This window comes from Lates calcarifer, unplaced genomic scaffold (genome assembly GCF_001640805.2).
Source record: "Lates calcarifer isolate ASB-BC8 unplaced genomic scaffold, TLL_Latcal_v3 scaffold_53_113, whole genome shotgun sequence".
NCBI lineage: Eukaryota > Metazoa > Chordata > Actinopteri > Centropomidae > Lates > Lates calcarifer.
Window position 1 is genome coordinate 104,609 of NW_026118165.1, and position 19,400 is coordinate 124,008.

The 19,400-nt window shown below is 40.1% G+C and overlaps 2 protein-coding genes across 5 annotated transcripts in view; both read left to right on the top strand.

The window, feature by feature from the left end:
* The window catches only part of ccdc57 (coiled-coil domain containing 57), a 32,539-nt gene extending 22,165 nt beyond the window's left edge, over positions 1-10,374 (top strand). For 3 of the 4 annotated variants that reach the window (XM_018674358.2, XM_018674359.2, XM_018674361.2), the window contains 7 exons: positions 2,208-2,427; positions 3,191-3,291; positions 3,610-3,832; positions 4,241-4,341; positions 6,484-6,621; positions 6,982-7,162; positions 9,617-10,374. In XM_018674358.2, coding sequence (XP_018529874.1) covers positions 2,208-2,427; positions 3,191-3,291; positions 3,610-3,832; positions 4,241-4,341; positions 6,484-6,621; positions 6,982-7,162; positions 9,617-9,834 — 1,182 coding nt within the window. In that variant the 3' untranslated portion in view covers positions 9,835-10,374. The remainder of the gene's footprint in view (positions 1-2,207; positions 2,428-3,190; positions 3,292-3,609; positions 3,833-4,240; positions 4,342-6,483; positions 6,622-6,981; positions 7,163-9,616) is intronic. The other variant, XM_018674360.2, reaches the window with a different exon arrangement.
* A 4,303-nt stretch (positions 10,375-14,677) lies between these two features.
* LOC108882087 (fatty acid synthase) overlaps positions 14,678-19,400 on the top strand; it is a 39,030-nt gene continuing 34,307 nt past the window's right edge. The window contains exon 1 of the mRNA XM_018674368.2: positions 14,678-14,886. The gene's annotated coding sequence lies outside the window, so the exon portion shown is untranslated. The remainder of the gene's footprint in view (positions 14,887-19,400) is intronic.

Sequence of the window (19,400 nt, forward strand, 5' to 3'; positions counted from 1 at the left end):
ACTGGGCATAGCAGGCAGCCAATAGCAAATTATCACATGGCATTCTTTATGTTAATAACCACATGGTCTTTGCCATATGAATGTAATGGCAACCATTGTATTCCAAATGAGATGTTAGCACAGGACTCACTAACTTTAATTTGCTAAGGAATGAGACAAGCTAAACAGAAAGTCTGTCTTAAAGCATCAGTTTGACATTGATAAGTACTGTCTTTGCTCTGTACTTTATTTTGTCTTTACAAATACATAATTTCTATGTTGTGTTAACAGCAGATTAATAATAAAACAATTAATTTCATTTGGTTATTGATTGCTTATGTGAAGAGATGAAAAGGATAAGATGCTTTGAATAAGAAATTTTGACAAAGCAGTTTTGTACTTGTCAGTGTTGATCAAACAGCGTTACAGTTATGGCAATTCTAGTTTCAAGCATTAACTTACTCAGAACTGTTATTAAAATCTTAGTAACAAGTTACAATATCTTATAAAGATAATTAAGGACAGCAACACTTGAGGTAGTTTTAATGCTCTAACATAAAAACTAAGTGGTAAGAAGAAATATCTTGTCAGACAAAAAACAAGCATATATTGCCTTAATTTAAGATATTTTGTCTTACTTAGATTTCAGTTTTTGCAGTGCAGCTTTCTAAAGATCTGTGCCTTGATACAATCCTGTCTATCAGCTCTGCAGGCAATTCCTTCCACTTCAGGGCTTGGTTTTTGCTCTGATATGTGTTGTTTGCTGTGACACCTCATATAAAAACAGGTGTGAGCCTTTCCAATCAATTGCATTTATGACAGGTGGACTCTGATCAAGGTGGAGAAGGTGGAAATCTCAAAGATGATCCAGAGAAATGGGAGGAACTTGAGCTAAATTTCAGTTGTCATAGCAAAGGGTCTGAATACTAAATTCTGTTTTCACTTCATCATTATTTGGCATTGATTTTAGACTAATGAGGGTTTATTTGTTTATTTATTTTTTTAAGCAAAAGGATGCAACATTAGAAAATGAGGAAACAATGAAGGGGTCTGAATACTTTCTGAATGCAATGTACCTCTTCAAACAGATATATTTAAATCTAGATGGAATGTTTTTCAGTGTCTGTGCTGCTGTGCTGCAACTTGCATCTTGCCTGTGGGCCTGCAAGTCCAACTTGTCTTGACCTGAATGGGCCCTAGGTGTGTGGTTTGGACCCTGTTGATACCTAAGTTAAAAAGTGAATTTATTTACATGGGTGGTATAGAATTGTGCACCAGCAGGTGGTGCTATGATCAAGGGTGATTGTAACATGAGACTTGGTCGATTAGCTTCTCACGCCCCACAGATGTCCTTTGTAGGCCACTAGGTGTTGTTTTTCTTGGAAAATCATGGAAATGCTAAAAATATTTTTTCAAACCACTCTTAGGCTTAGAGAATGTGATCTGCATGTAGCTTTGCATCTATCACCGTTGTACTCTCATGGTCACAAGTAATTAAAAGTGTTTTGAGATCTATAAAGGAAAAATTTGCAATCATTCAACGGAAGTGAGGTCGTATCTTTCATAACATAAAACTTGGACCTGTAGTTTGCCATGGCACACTGTGATTCTGTACAAAAGTTTGTGCATACTGGTCACAAGATGGCACTTTTACACTTTTTATGTTTTTTGATCAGAAATACTGAAGATGATGCATCCACAGACACAGTTATAAAGGAAAGCTCATCTCATCTTTCAGACTCTGGAAAACTTTCACTTGGTCAGCTCCCCATTATCCAGTGTTTTAGAGACTCTAATCCAGGTGGTTTACCTGGCTGTGTAGCTCAATGATCTTTGGCTTATCCATGTTTTTGACTACTGCAGTTTTCGCTAGGTCTCGCATGACGGAAATTTGGCAAATTCCTCTAAATGAGCACCAGGCTGTTGGCTCTACTTCTACCTTTTGGATTACCCCAATCTCTTCTGTGCACTCTGGTTCCTTCCTGATTTTGACTAACAAGGATATGGGAATCCGGTTGTCATGTTTTAAGTGTGTATGGCATGGTTCCTGGTTTCAGTTTTAAAGTGTAAGGCTGCTGTATGAGAGGCACTAAGTCTATTGCACAGCTTTGGATGTGTGGAAGTGTTACATCACCAATGGTTTTGTTGATGTGCTTTGAAATTATGCAAAAAATTAAGAAGCATACATTACACTATTCTGTTCAGAGTGTACATTTATCTACACACAGGGTCTCACACCAAAGGTAGACTCTCTGACATCAGAAGAGATCCGACGTCTGCAAGAGCAGAACAGCATCCTGCGAACTGTGGTTACCCAGATGAGGAAGAACATGGAGGATCTCAGCCATCCCCTACCCCATCTCCAGTCCCAGCCACAGGCATCCTCTCTTCAACCAATTCAGCATCCAGGAGCCCTTGCTGCAACCTCAATCACCCCAACAGCTAATGGTCAGATGGCCACTGGTCCACCTCCCCAGTCCACTGATAACTCCCCCAAAGTCAGCTCAGCTCATTTTTTAGCACCAGGAGCCAGTTTCACAAAGACAGGTGGTGTCTAGGTTTTGATTATCTTAGGTTGGACTAATTTGCCATGAAGCTAAGTCTTTTTTCAAACTGAAAGCAAACACGCAACTCATCACACGTGCATTGTTTGCCACAGAGGATGAGTGAGTTATTTCTACTAAGGAGGACCTCAAGTGATATGGTGCAAGGCAGTATTCAGCTTCTATTGTAAATCTAACTTTTATTTGACTTGAAGGACCATACCAGTGATTTTGAATGTTGAAGCCAAATAATTTTCATCTGCTTACACCATCCATTAGTACTAGTCTTGCATACATACATGCAGTCATATTTTAGAAATTAGAATTCTCTAAACTTTAAAAATGAAATGTTCAGATGACATACCCACCTTAAAATATCAAAACACACATCTGTTTTACACAAGCATACTGATAGCTTGACTAATAGCGAATTGTAGCAAACAAGTTAAAACAAAAGCTGTCTGTATGTAGTTTGCATCTGAAAACTAACACTAAAACAAAAACAAAACCACTGAAATGGCCCTTTAAACTGTAAACTTGGATTATATGCATACTCAGCTGGTGAAACATGGATGCATATTGGCTATGCAAACCATTTACAGTAGCAGTAAATGGTTGAAACAGTTGGAATGGTGTTTGTAATAGTATTTATTTGTGTTTTTCCTCAGGTGGTCTGTTTCTAGAGAAATGTGCCAAAACCTCTGATTTGACAAAGCTGGAGGTGACAGTGGCACAAACAGAGTCTGCTTCTGCCAACATCATGGAACAGGTACTGAAGGCATCAGTGAACTAGTTGAAGCTGACCTATGAGTTCCATCCGGGTGGCTGGATCAAATGATTTGAGTTAAAGCCACTAATATGTTTAGAGCTGATCCATTACTGTGGGACAGTTCCCACTATCAACATACAAATGTCAAAAATGGATGAAAGAAATCCTTTTTAATGCATCTCAGTAATGTATAACATTGCCCCAGTTGAAAATGGTACTCTATTAAGGGGGCATTTTACCAATCAGTTGGTGGGAAGATACAGTGTAAACTAATACAGAAACCCAGTTTCTTCAAGTTTCATCTTATCTTCCCTCCAGAGTGCACTGGTGCAACAGCTCCAAGGGGAGAATCAGCATTTGCAGCAGCAACAGATTTCAAATCAGTTTGAAAGCATCCAGGGCGAAAGAAGCAACCCTCTCATCATGCATTTCAGGCTGAAGCAGGCAGTGTCCTGTATCACCCGTCTGAGCAGAGAAAACCAGCAACTGATAGAGATGGGCAACCGCCTTCGTGGCCAGATCACCACTGCTGGAATACAGGGTACAATAATAGACACACTCACACATGCGATCAGAATCTGTTTTATTGGCCATGTATGTTGACACACATAAGGAATTTGTTTCCAGCAGTTGGTGTCTCTCTAGCAGAAATTAACATAAGAGAAAAAATTAAAAATAAAATAAAATGGAGTTAAAATAGAAATAAGTATATAATATACATGGTTTGTACAATATAGACAAAACAGTGTGTAGACAATACCGAAGATTAAAATTTTTAGTAGAGTGCAACATACATACAATATGGTTCCTCGCTTAAAGTTCCTCCTTTGGTTTCTCTTAATCAATTTCTGGGTCACCAGCGAAGGTATGGAGGAGTGAGGACAGGAGGAAGCACAATAAGCAGAATGGAAAGCACCCCAAGTTTTCTATACCATTGTGTTTCTAACAGAACCAGTGCAGCCAGAGAAGGATTCCTCCACAGAAAAACAAAGACACCAACATGACCAGCTGTCTGCTCTGGAACAGCTTCAGTACCAGCTCACCACACAGGTATCTGCTCCAACTCAGTTTCCCAACCTCCACTTCATCTCACCTGAGCCAGCCAACTATAAGCTGCAATAAAGAAGCCTAACCTTAAAGATAGAGAGGGCGTCTGATACGTGAGGAACCACAAGTAAACGTACACTTTGAGAGCTGAGTTTTCTATTAGGATAATGGGGTACTATGAGGTCTTTAAGATATGATGGAGCTTGGTCATTAAGGGCTTTGTATGTAAGGAGAAGGGTTTAATTTCTAGGGAGCCAATGCAGAGAAGTAAACATGGGAAAGTATGATCCCTTTTTCTAGTTCCTGTCAGTGCTTGGACTGCAACATTTTTGTGGCAGTTATCTTTCCTCATTTCTGGCCTCCACATTACCACTACTTTTGCTTCTTGGCAATAAGCTTGACGCACAAAAAAATCTTCTAAGGCAGTAACTCCGTTTTCCAAAACCTTTACTCCAAAGGTAAAGCAAAGTTACAAGATTTTTCGCCTAACAAAGCACATGGTCAAAAAACTGTGTTGCTCCGTGGGCTGCTTAATCTGGTCTGCTAGTTAAGCTGCTGTGACGTCACAAGTGGCATCCTTAAAGGAGCATTTCAACATAATGATAGGAAAACTTCTAAACTGTTAGTAGCAAGACAATATGGCTCTTACAATTTTGGATCAACTGGAGGCCTTTTCACAAAGTTATTGGAACATCCTGATATTAAGGAATGACTGTAGTCTAGCCTAACAAATGCATGGACTAGTTTTTCAGCATCCCTTTGAGACATGATGTTACAAATTTTTGGAATATTGTGCAGAAGGAAGTCCTATAGACTTGTTTTATGTGTTAGGCCGAAAGGTTCCTTAGAGTAGAACTGGAGGTCAAGGTAATGCCATCCAAAGTAACTATACAATCAGGTTTTTTTTTTTTTTTTTTTTTTTTTTTTTTTTTTTTTTTTTTGGGGGGGGGGGAGTAAAAAAATACAGGCCATGCTATGTCTTTAATACATGCCTGAAGTTTGACTACCTAATTAGTTTCATCAGACCTGAATACAGCTGGGTATCATCTGCATTGCAATGGAAATTTCTGTGGTGCTTCCTAATAATATTGCCCAATGGAGGTATATATAGAGTAAAAGAGTATTGGTCCTAGAACAGAGCTCCATGACACAGAGGAGTCGTTATTAACATGAACAAACTGGAATCTACATGGAAGTATGACTTAAACCAGCCTAGAGCAGTTCTTTTAATCCCTATGACATGTTCCAGTTCCTGAAATTAAATCTTGTGATTGATGGTGTCAAATGCAGCACTCAAATCTAGCAGGACAAGTATAGAGCAAAGTCCATTGTCTGAAGCCATGAGAAGATCGTTGGTAAGTTTAACTAGTGCTCTTTCTGTGCTATGATGTACTTTAAATCCTGATTGGAGAAACAACCATTCTTATGCACATAATCACATAATTAGTTGCAAATGTTTTCTTAAAGGATTTTGAAATCTCTATTCGGCTAAAACATCTGGGTCAAGAGTAGGTTTGTAAATATGAATTAAAAGAATATAAATGTTTATCACTCATAAACAGTTATGTCAGTCATATATGTGCCTTTGATCCATGTTTTACAATAAATAAAAACAAAATTGGCAAAACTTCTAAATAGACTGTTACTACACGGTTACATCTCTCATTTTTATTTAATCTCATCATTTCACCTACAGCTGGCTCTAGAAAAATGTGTGTACACTTGGTCTGAATGCTTGATGTGTGCACATTCTCACTGCACATTCTTTTATAAATACCAGGTTATGTATGGAAAATGACCAGTGGCTGTATATTTAACACAGATATGAGACTGAAGAAAGTATGTTATTAACAAAAGATGGAAATTGTCAGGCATAATAAATATTGGTCTATGAGTATGGCCAAGTAGAGGATAACACAAACAACTCATATGCTGTTGCCCCCATGTGCAACACCAACAGGTGAGAAGAAGCAGCAGGTGGCACCATGTGTCATAGAGAAGGACAATCACAAATAGATACAATATAACAGAAATAAAAAGGACAGCCACTAAGAACGTTGCCCAGAGGAGGAATTACTCTGATGTTGAGTATTTTTGTTACCACCAGAGAGCACAATGGGTCCACTAACATACTTGTGTCCTCAGGAACTGCAGTATGCTCTGAGGAGGAGGGATTCCACTGTTGCTGAACAGCACCTCCCTAAAACCAACAACCAAGATCCAACCACAAGAGGGCCTGCCAACCCTTGGTCCCAGGTTCACAAAACCACAAACAGATCTGAGGTAACGGCTTAGTCTTAAATGCAGCATTCAATGATAAGAAATTAAAGCTTGACTGCCCAATTCACTCTTCATATTAAAAGGACACTGGTTTGTGCAAAACTGTATCTGAGTTTATTCTAAGATATTCATATTCCTATATATACATTCATAAGATACTTGAAAGTAAGCAAAATGCAAAAAAATAATTGAAAAATAAATGCAGCAAAAAGCTCTACATAAAGAGAATGAGAGAGGATAGCTTTCAGCTTCCTTCTAATCCTCTTTTCTGTCACTGCCTCCACACTGTTTAGTTTTATCCCCACCACAGAGCTTGCCTCCCACACAAGCTTGCCCTCACTCTCCTGCTCTTTTCTTCTTTAGATCTCCAAGAACAAAGAGAACACTCCTCCATTCAGCCAGTCACATTGCTCAGTGAACGTGGAGCCAGAGCCCCATTCAGGTCTGTTCAGGTCTCAGTTGTCATCAGAGGAATCACTGCAATCGTTAAAGGAGTTGTGGGACATACTAGACCATGTACTCAGTCCATCTGTTCTCACAGAAGGTAACTTACCCCCCACACTGCTGATGTTAATCACTACCAAAATAATACAAAACTGTGAAATGCTTTATAAAGTATTACTTTATATTATTTTAATTACGTTATAGACAAGCTACTGCTGTTCTGTCATGTATTAGAGGAAACCCATAGATAATGTAGGAGCCTTGTGGGGGCCTTAAGTAGGATTTAATGTTAATGGCTAAAAGGGTAATCACATAAACAATATTCATAGGCCTAATAAATAGGATTTGCTTCTTACAGGCTATTAGAGTGAGAGAGGCAAAGATTGGTGTTCATCTAACTTAAATGAAAAATGGAGCACCTATGATATAAGAATCCTCTGCTGAGGGTTTGATGTGTTACATACACTGATCAGCCACAATCAATGTTATTCACTTCACCTGACAGGTGAAGTGAATAACATTGATCATTTCGTTATAATACAATGTTCTGCTGGGGAACCTTCGGTCATTTGATACATACCACGAACCTAAACATTATTATAGACCAAGCACACCCCCTGTATGGCAACAACACTCCCCAGTAGCAGGGGCCTCCCCCAGCAGGCCAATGCTCCAATCGCACCACAAAAACTGCACAGAAATGTCTTCAGGAACACAACAAAAAGCCCACTATGGATCTGGCTTGTTCTGGGGAGTCCCACAAATGCTGGATCAGATTGGAGGAGTTTGGAGGCCAGGTCGAGGCTTTGTGCTCTTTGTTGTGTTCCTCGAGACATTTCTGAGCAGTTTTAGTCACTGGGCAGTGTCATTGCGTTGTAGTTGGTCTACAGTGATGTTTAGGTGGGCGGTACGTGTCAAAGTAACATCCAGATGAATGAAAAATTCTTGGATGACAAGATTGATTCATAGCCATGGAAACAATTTAAATCTTAGATTGGGTCTCATAGCGCATTTTATTCCCTTGTAGTTGAGGAATATCACAGATTTTGATGTAATGACAGTGAGATATCACAATATGAGATCTAAGTCCACAAGTGGATATGTGGATTCAGCATTTTTCATTTCACTGGGGCCCTCAAGAGGATACAGGTCCTAAACAGCTTCTTATTTATAATGTCTCAGGTTGACTATATAGAATAATAAAAACCCATTACCCATTCTGAAATACAGTGGGGTCCAGGGTAAGTACAGTGGGTTTTTGTTCCCCACTGTACATCCTGTAAGTCCTCAAGCAAGTGTGGGCTTAAATAAGTATATCAGCAATCAGTAATATAATCAAACTAGTGGGTAGTGGGCATAGTCTTCTGTGTAAGTGACAGTGTGGCTACAGAATGTCACCAACCCCTACACCCTGTGTGCAGTGGTTGGATCAGTGAAGGACAGATGGAACTGTTGTTGCCCAATGTGTGGCTGTAGTCTCTGTCAGCTCTCCAGGGACCAGTTTCTCAACCAGGGCAGCTGCATGATAAGGTTGAGACGCAGTGATCAGCATTATTTGATCAAATAAAATTGTGAAACCAGACAAATCTGACACAGGGTTTCAGTACACATGAAAAATGCACTGGTTGGGTCAAAGGATTTATTACAGATCCATGCCTGGAGGCAGGTCTGCTTGAAAACCAGTGACAAATGTGTAGTGCAAATTGGCCCATATGTGACTCAAAGTAGCAGTATAGATGCATCAAAACATTAAGCACCTACTAAATGTAATGGTGACACTTATTTAAGTGAATTCAATTCAGTTCAATTCAATTTTATTCATACAGCGCCATATCACAACAAAAGTCATCTCAAGGCACTTTTCATATAGAGCAGGTCTAATTTACAGAGAGAGACCCAACAAATCCCACCATGAGCAAGCACTAGGCGACTGTGGCGGGGGTGGGGGGGAGGGTTGGGGGTGTTAGAGAATGGCGAGAGAAGAACATAGCATAACACAGGTTCCATATAAAACGTAAGGTGATGCCAGTAATACAGCAGTAGTAATGATAGTAGTGATAATTAAAGTATTAATTGCTAACATAGCAATAAAACTAATAGCAGTATAAGTCATTTATAATTATAGCAGCAGGTGTTAAGTGGAGTTGTAGGAGCAGCAGGAGACTTGTCATCACAGATCAGACTCTACAGCTCCAGAGGCAGAAATACCTGCAGAGAGAGACAGAAGAGGAGAGAGAGACGGAAGAGCACAATACTACAGGAAAGGGAAGATACTGAGTTAGTAACATGTTTATGGGATATGAATCCATACTGTGGAGAGAGAGAGAGAGAGAGAGAGAGAGAAGCTCATTGCATCATGGGAGATCTCCCGGCAGTCTAGGCCTATAACAGCACAACTAAGTGAAGAATCTGAATGGTTAAAATGCCACTAATGGTCACACATCTCAGATCTCTGACCCACTTGGACACCCACAAATTTGAAGACACACGCAAATGAAAAAGTGTCATTTGTGACAGCCGCTAAAATTGCACCCCTCTTGTCCACACCTTATAGGTAAAAGTGAGCTAAGCAGGAGGGAAGTGACTGAGCCTGATGGTGCTGGAGTCCAGATGATGGTGCATGGAATCAGTGCCCCTATTCATAGCCAGTCATCAACTGAGATCCAGCAGAGGCTGAACCCCTCTGAAAAACCATCAGACACTACTAAGACGAGCAGACCTGGAGCCCATGGCAAGATCAGTAAGGTCAGAAACTACAATGTTAAAGACTGACACATACACAAGACAATCTGTCAGTACACTAGTCATCTCTTACTCAGACTGTGACACAATTTTTACAAAATCTTCTATGGTTCTGGAGGAGCTGTGTCATGGCTGATGTCATCAGGGTTAATTCAGCCACAGACAGTCTGCATTATAATCCAGAGTCATGGAATTTGAACAGGAGGATCAAATGAAAACATGGTTATATTGAATGTTTTTTTACTGAAGCTGAATTATAGCTCCCTCAAAATAATCAGGGTAGCATGAGTACACACAAAAGTAAAAACACCTATAAGTGAAATGCACTCCAAATTAAGGAATGCTACTAAATACACAATTCTTAATTACATTTTAGAATAAGCCTTATGGTAAGAACATACATTTTTACTACTCTTTCCAACATTAGAGTTCAAGTGTCTGATCAGTTGAAGACCACAATAAAAATAAAGCCATACGCTTTGTTGTGTATAATCCTATTTTTCAATGTATGTAATGTACAAAACCATTCTGTATGTTTTATTGCCTTGTAATAAACATTTTTTTTCTTTCTTTCTTTTTCTTTCTTTGTCGTCCAAAAAAACTGTTTGTTTTTCAAATTGTCTTGTTTAATTGATTGAACTTGAAGTTGCTACACATGCATATCTGACAGTGACTCATTGGGGGAAAAAATGCCAATCAAATCAGCCCAAAACCTCATGTAAAGTTGTGAATGGGGTCCTGACTAAAGTTACCACGCCCTGACAGTTCAACGTCAAAGGTCAGGTTAAAATGACAACCATGAACTGCAACCTCCCCAGCGTGTGTCGGGACAAGGAGCTCTGTTGAATGTCATCCCCAATCTTTCTCTGCTCATTTCCTGCCATCTGTTATGGAAGTATAGGTTTGAGAGACCTCAAACCCAATTTCAAGGAAGTCAATGACTGAGAGAATATAGGGATGGATAGAGTAGAATTAGATAAGAGCATGCAATCCCCATCATAGCATGCTCACTTACCAGGACAAAAAGTATTGATAGGATAACATATAGATATTAAACATAGAAATATCCAGGTCTGGCAGCAAGACCCCCCTATGGAGTCTGGACACGGACTCTCCCATAAAACCAGGCTGCAGCCAGGGGAGCACATATGGCGAGCCATTTTAACAGTTTATCACTAGACTGGACATGTATTGCAGATACAGTGCATCTGGAAAGCTTTCAGACCCCTTCATGTTTTTCAAACTTTATGTTGCAGCCTCATGCAAAAATTAAAAAAAAAAAAAACAAATAAAAACATTTTCCCTCATCAGTCTACACTCAATAATAACAAAGCAAAAACAGAATTCAGACATGTTCCAAAGTTCCTCTGTGTAAGAATTATGAAGGCCACTGTGCTCTTGGGAAACCGTAAATGCAGCAGTAAGTTTTTTATGGCTTTTCCCAGATCTGTGGCTCAAAACAATCCTGCCTCTGAGCTCTATAGACAGTTCCTTCAACCTCATGGCTTTGTTTTTGCTCTGGTATGCATTGTCAGCTGTGAGACCTTATATAGAGAAGTATGTGTCTTTCCAAATCATGTCTAATCAGTTGAATTCACCACAGGTGGACTCCAATCAAGATGTAGAAACTTGTCAAAGATGATGAAGATTAATGGGAGGAACCTGAGCTAAATTTCAGGTGTCATAAGCAAAGGGTCTGAATACTTATGTCAGAGTGATATTGCAGATTTTCACTTCTACATAATATTTGCAATATTACAAAATGTGAAAAAGTAAAGAGAGTCTGAATATTCAGAATTTTGAATTCTGAATTTCTCAATGCACTTCATCTGTAATTGGCGCCGCACGAGTGGCAGCCTGTTGTGGCTGCTCTTGTGTACTGATTAGTTCTTTCTTCTTCTATGACCCTATTCTTTAATTTTTCTTAGCTGTTAGGTCCCAGTGTTGTTGTTTTTGCTTTGGCCTTACTTGTGCTTTTTGTATTGTTTACAACCGCATCTGGGGATACCGCGCACAGCCATGGCCCTATTGTTTACACTAGGGATCAGCTGGACGGGTTTCATCTGGTGAGGGCGGACAGAACAATGGAGAGTGGTAAAAGGAAAGGAGGAGGACTGGCTGTGTTTGTTAATGATAGATGGTGTAACTCTGGGCACGTCACTATTAAAGAACAACTCTGCTATAGGGACATTGAACTGTTGGCTGTTAGCATGAGGCCTTACTATCTGCCGAGGGAACTTTCACACGTTATCGTGATAGCACTAACGCCAACGTGGCCTGTGATGTCCTCCACTTTGTGGTAAGCAGTCTGCAGACACAGCACCCTCGTGCCCTCCTTATTCCTGGTGATTTCAATCACGCCTCCTCCACTCTGCCCACTTTCACCCAGTATGTGACATGCCACACCAGAGACAATACCACCTTGGACCTGTTTTATGCCAACACCAAGGAGGCATATTACTCATCACCCCTCCCTCCCCTGGGAAGATCAGGCCACAATCTGGTTCATCTCCTGCCTGTGTACAGGACCCTTGTACACAGTCAACCAGCTGTCACCCGCAAGGTGAAAAGATGGAAGAGGCACTGAAGGACTGTTTGGAGACAACTGTGTGGACCAAGCTCAGTGACTCTCATGGGGAGGACATTGACAGTCTAACAGACTGCGTAGCAGACTATATCAAGTTCTGTGTGGAGAACACTGTACCCATCAGGACTGTGTGGTGTTTCTCAAACAACAAACCCTGGATTAATCCTGACATGAAGGCTCTCCTCAAGGAGAAAAATAGGGCCTTTAGGTCAGGAAATAAGGAGGAGCTGAAGGCTGTGCAGAAGGAGCTGAGGAGGAAGATCAGGGAGGGGAAGAGCAGCTACAGGAGGAAGATGGAGGACCAACTGCAGCAGAATAACATCAGTGGAGTCTGGAGAGGCCTGAAAACCATCTCTGGGCACAGGGAACCGGACCTCCAGGTTTTGGGGTCTCAAGAATGGGTGAATGATCTGAATTTGTTTTATCAGTCACCTGCCCTTCCCCCTGCTCAGTCATCTCTGCTCAACCTCCCTCGTCTGCTCCCCCAGTTCACTGCTCCCAGTTAACCACACAGTCACATGGATTTCATTTCACATTTCACTCGGTTCTGCACTTTAATCCATTCTAAAAAAAAACAACAAAAAAAAAAACAACAGCCGCTATCAGTCATTCACTGTGTGCAATACCATTTTCAAAATGTGCAATATCTGTATTTAGTTCAATCTGTCTCTGTGTATATATATATATATATATATATATATGTATCTTATCTATCTTATCTTATAGTCCTGTGTATATTGCTCCTTTGTTCATATTTTTTATGACATTTTCCTGTTCATACTGTTCTTATGTTTATATTTTTTTAAAAAGATATCTCAAGATATTTCAGGTATCCACAGTGACATTCTTCCTATCCACAACTGTCATGTCAGATATCCACAGCATCAAAGCAAAAACGTTTTCTGTTAAACTCAAATTTAATACTTGGTGTGCATTAAATGTTAATGGCAAGCCACTCTATAAAAAAAGATGGGCTACTTCATTTCAGTCAAAGAATCTATTTGGCACTACTGATTATAGGGTTACTGTGTGCTTTTGAAGCCTATTATCACTGTGTTGCGACAGTAAGTCAGAAAAAAAACACAAAAACATAATGAACATTACTACATCATGCTATGTGAAATTATGAACTCCAGTAACCCTAAGAAGTCAGACCAGCTTTCCTGGTTGCGTCATCACTGGGGCCACGCCCTTTAATCACCCTATCTCCTAACAGCACCCTCCCGCCCATTGTGATTGGTTTGAACCTCACACCCTTGCCCCGTGATTGGTTAATTTACATGCTATCCAGAATACTTCAATGTGTGTACCCACATACACCGAAGTAGCCCCTCACTTTCACACTCAATGAAAAGACAAAAACGTGAAAATGGTTTACTGGCAGGACAGGAAGAAGACAATTTTCTAACTCTGTATTCATGTCTAAGTCGTAGACCTAAAATGGTCAAAATGTAGTTGCTGATACGTGACGATAAAGCACATTACTAAATCGTTCTTTCGACTTTTGAGTGTTTATCTGATTATAAGTCTGAATGTGGAAACAACATGGACGTTACTTAAAGGATGTGTTGTAGCCTATTTACTGCTCAAGGCGTTTAAACAATAGGTTGATAATTGTTAGATGCTGAAAACCCCGAAACATTGCTTCACCTGACTTATTATCATGTATCTATACCCATCCATACATCTATCCAGCATGCAGGGTCAGGATGCTGCAACTAGGCGACGACACACCTGGACAGGTCTGAGGGGCTGGCACACTCTTACACACATACACATACGGACAGAGACATACCCACGGTGACAGCCTTCATTTGAGTGTCCGGTTAATTGACTGGTATTTGGACCACCAACACGATTGAAAAAAAAAATAGTATAAAAGTAACTGCAGTTTCGTGCGTTACATTACATTTACACATCATATGAAGACGTGATTGTCTGTCGTCAAATGTGGCGATCAGAAAGTGCGTTTAGTCACTTTCTTATTCCATCTTTTAAGGAAATCAACACTTTTCGTGCCGTTTTGTCGTCTGATGTAGCTGTAGCCTGCAGTCTGGCCGGAACGACTGGGAGGGGGGACGAGTTTGAACTCCAGTAACCCCATCTCAACATTTTTTTTCTCCCGGTAACTGTATGGGGGCGTTCAACGAATTACTCCATCACTGGCTCGATCCGAGAGCCCTGCCTGTTTTCTCATTGGACTGTGAGGCCAAGCCAAGCTGTCAGCCCATGTGGCGTGGCCAGACAGAATGGGAGACATTTAAATTCATCAGAGAAAAAAGAGTCACTGAAGCACCGAGGCTAAGGTTAATCTTACAGACAGGGAAACGACAGAGACGGATTTTCATCCCCACAGTTACGAGAAGAGGAACACAACAGTGTACCACGGTGTAGCTAACGGAAATAACCAAGGGAATACGTGCCATACAAGCGCTTTCACCAAGTGGCTCAAATAAGTGATTTTCAGGAACATCAAAACCGCCTTGGCAACGTAGGTAAGTTTGCTAACGGTTCTTAGCTGCCGTCAGCGGCTGATAACGTCGTCACTGCCATTGCGCGTGACTTTATCTCCTGAGAGGACACAGAAGTAGGGTACGCTGAATTAAACGCCATAAAAAACTGCCTGTTCAGCCAGCCCACTTTTACTAAACCTGTTTGTGACAGTGTTACATTATATAGTCAATTGCCAATGGCATATGGTCAATAATCAATCGACATTACGTTCGTATACGGCATACATACACACACTGCAGCTTTCACTTTTTTTGTGCCGTTTCTTGATTGAGAAAATCGATGATGGTTGATCACATTCAAAAAATTAATTATCACACTACAGTAGTTATAACATTGCGTATTCTCCAAATATTATGCTTCATTGTATGTGGTGATAACGGCCACTTTAAATTGCTGAAAATGTTAACAAAGACTCGTGTATTTGGGTCAACATCACAGACATCAGGGACATTACAGGGCAGTTATGTTTTACTGTACTCAAGACATTTACCAGCTGTTATAAATGACAGTTTCCACTCAGTGAAAATACTGTAAAATAACAAAGATTAAAGACTGAAATTAAAACGTATCTGAAGTTCCTTGTACAGTGACTGGTGTACGTGTCTCCAGTTAAAATATGTTTTCGTTGAACCAAAAATGACATTAAGACACTGGAATAAATTTGTCTGCTCACTTTACATGTGGTCTAGGAATTGCGACAGTCTTGAGGCTGGTGAAGTACTGGTGACCAATGAAACAACAAAACATAATTAACTAACAATTATTTAAAACTAGCCATCACAAAATTGAATAGCTGTGACACATTGAAATATAAAAATAAAGTATGAGTAGAAACAAAGCATTGTGAATATGTTTTAACTTATAGTGATGTGACATTTTCCTCATGTCAGGTGGAGCATGATTTGAAGAATGTGAGTTTGTAAAGTTTTGTCCTTGCAGTGAGACTGTAAATGTGCACAAGAGACACCTGGAACTGAGGTTAACTGGTTTCAGTACTGCAATCCAAGAACAAGTTTGTCTTCTTCATTTTGTGGGAGAGGATTATATGGTTGCCTGCAGAGTAATGATAGAGTTTGGCATTTGCTGTCATTGTGCTTCCACCTTCAGGTTCCTTGTCTATCAGGCTATGTGACAAGTCAGGTCTTGTTGTTGGGTGCTACTGGATGAGCTAAGCAGTCTAATATCCACAATGTTAGGGCTGATGGGAATGCAGATAATCATCTTTGTTGAATATAATTTAAATTGATGTTCAGTACAGCATGATGCTGAGGTGGGGCAGAGTTCATAGAGTGCTGAGTAATTGTACAGTGTACTTATTGACTAGGCCAGCTTGAAGCCAGCTCCTAATATCTGGAGTCTTGTACAGGGTGTTAGTGTGCTCTGGGTCAGGTAAGGCTGGATATTGTACTGATGGTGTTACATTAGGCCTAATCCCAGGCCATTGGATCTTGGAGTCCAAATCCTTCCAGCTACTGAGCCACAGAAAGGGCAAGGGCAGTCTGTCATACTGTGACTGTAGGGTATGTTTGTTTACTCTTTTTTTTGTCAAGCTTTTTACTCTTTTTTTGTCAAGCTTTGTTCAAATTAAGTGACTGAGGTATTACAGGTGAATCTCCAAAACAGCTGATTTATTGATTAGTCAATAAAACCTTATGACCTGTTTTCCTAGCATGATTAGACAATATTCCAAAGAGTTTCTTATGATGTAATAGAATGCTTGGCTTTCAAAAGCTTCTTTTGCACAGCCTTTTCAAGGCAGTAATATTGTACCATTATTCTATTCTGCATTAAAGGTATTGAGGTGGAAAAGGGGTCATATCACCACACCTTTAACCCAGCACCCAGGAGGTAGTCAAAGAGGCAAATCAAAATCTGTATAAAGGGGGAGCTGGAATGGTGGGACAGACACTGACTGACTGCGAGGTTGCTGTGTTATATGTCGCATCTCTGATTCTGCAATGCTAGCACGCTGTATAAAGTCACACAATGGTGTGGCATAAACCCACCATCATGTGGTTCTGTGTAAACGGCTAAAGGTGGTGTATTTAAGGGAATTCTTAACGCCAATATTGCATAATCTCTGTGTTAAAGCATTTTAAGTCTTCAAGTGCCCCTAAAAATGTTCAGTGGGGTTGAGGTCAGGTGGCTCTGGAGGAAAGTCAGTGACAGTCAGGATTCCTTGGTCTTCTTTAGTCTTAGCAAAGGTGAAGTAAGTTTGTGGTTATTATCCTGCTGCAGAATGAATCCCACTCCACAAAGCAAAGGGTATAGCATGTCTCTGAAGAGTGCAGTAGTACTTTTCTTTAGTCAGGGTCAGTCAGTTCAGTGTAGGTGTCCAGGTTCAGAGTAGGCAAAATGCACTCAGATTTGAATATTCCCACCACCATGTTTTACTGTCAGTTTGATAAACTGTGGTATAATTCTCTCTCCTGTTCGTCTCCATACATACAGGCTCATGTTACTGCCCTAAATCTCAAACTTGGATTCATAAGTAAATAGGATTTTTTTTTTTTTTTTTTCATTTTTTTCCCTGCTATGTTCAGCAACTGCTATTGTGGCTGTCTTGTACACACTCTATGTGATATTCCATTTGTGCTTTTGATCGTTTGGATTGTCATCTTTAATTCGATGACAGATTGAATCCTCCTGGGCATGGGTGATAGCAGTCATCTGAGGAAAGATTCTGCCATTCTTCTCATATGATTCTACGCAGCTCCTTCCTTGAGGGTCTTTTGGTTACCTTTTGCTTTAAAATACTCCTATATAACAAATAACAAATAACAAATCGCATGTGGTGTCATATTTCAATGGTCATTGTTCCTTTTGTTATTGGTAAGATGGCTTTTCCCACACCTCCTAACCAGTGACCACAAAAAAGCCTCTTAGACATGAATGCCACCATGATGTATTTGTAGCTAATTTGCATAATATGAAAAACACCCGTCACTTCTTTTTATGTTGGCCGTGAGAGCTTCCAAAGACTATGATTGTTGTAAAATACAATGCTATGCCCCTTTGCATAAGTACAGTGAATGCATCTCAATTTTGTTACCAGTGCAATGAAAGCATCTAGCCACTGGATGGCAGTGTCTCAATATCAGCTATTTCCTAAAGCAGTCAGTAATGGTGTTGGGGGAAAAAAGCGAATAATCCCAAAATGTCCAAGAGAAAAAAATGTTGATGTGGAGGGAAGGCAATTTAATGAGAGATGAAAAGGCGAATACATGTCTGTGCTTAATGAAGACAAACCGGTAAGTCTTCTTTGCTACGAGGCAGTGGCGGTGTTCAAGGAATGCAATTTACGTCAGCCTTAGACACTAAGCGTGGAGCTTAGTATGCTAACGTTAGCCACTGCGAAAAGCAACAGAAGGTTCAAGAATTAAAAAGCAGTCTGCATTCTCAGCAGAATATGTTAGCAAAAGTTATAGCAAAAAATGATGCAACTTTAATTGTGCCTGAAGAAATCGCCCAAGCCTCCAAGTGTTTTTCAGAAGGTGCATTTTTAGAGTAGTGTATGATGATGGTATGTGAGCAGGTGTGCCCCGAGCAGAGAGGCTTTTAACAATGTGACCGCCATGCACGGGACGACAATTGACGTTTCCCCTAGAACTTAAATGATCTTTAAATATTTTGTTTAATTTGCCATTTTTTGGGAGGGCTGGGGGTTGCGGGGACTGGCTGCCCTGCCAAGACAAGGTACACCTTCAGTGAGGTGGAGTAGTCCCTTTAGTAAAACGAAATCACCCTGGGAGACGTTCCCGGGGCTAATTATCGATGGTGAGCCTGTCATATGTGGCGAGAGAACTGGATTGGTTCTGGTGAAATAGTAAAAGGCAAAAAAGCCTGCCACACACCCCTAATAACTTACCTTTCAAAGCAAGTTTTTAATGAAGTTATTATTAAAACTAATAATTGATTAATTGATTAATTGATTGAAGAGGTAATACATTTATGGCATGAAATTGAGTTTGACACCCCTGCCTTAGAGTAATCCAGATAAAATTCAGGTAGAGAGGGTTGCCAGCTAATCAGAAGGTCAGTGGTTTGATTCCTGGCTCCTGTGGTGTGTGTGCTCAAGTGTCCTCGGACAAGATACTGAAGCCCTAATTGCACTTGATTGCATGAGTGTGAGTCTGTGTGTGTGTGTGTGTGTGTGTGTGAATGGGTGAATGGGTGAATGTGACCTGTAGTGTAAAGCACTTTGAGTGGATAGACTGTGAAACTGCTATATAAACAGTCCATTTACAGATATTGTGTTGATAATTGAACTGAACTTTTTTGTCTATATGTGATTTCCTCTATTCTACAAACCAAGTCATCAACAAATTGAGCCAAAAGAACACAAGTGTAGAAAAGTATATTTATCAAACTTCTTTTCATTATTTCCACAATTTTGCCATAAAGAGTTTTAATTTTTTTGTGTCTTTTGGCCAATTCAAAATGTTGATCTTTATTATTGAAAAACTTCCCTGGTTGAATTAAGGACTTTATTCCC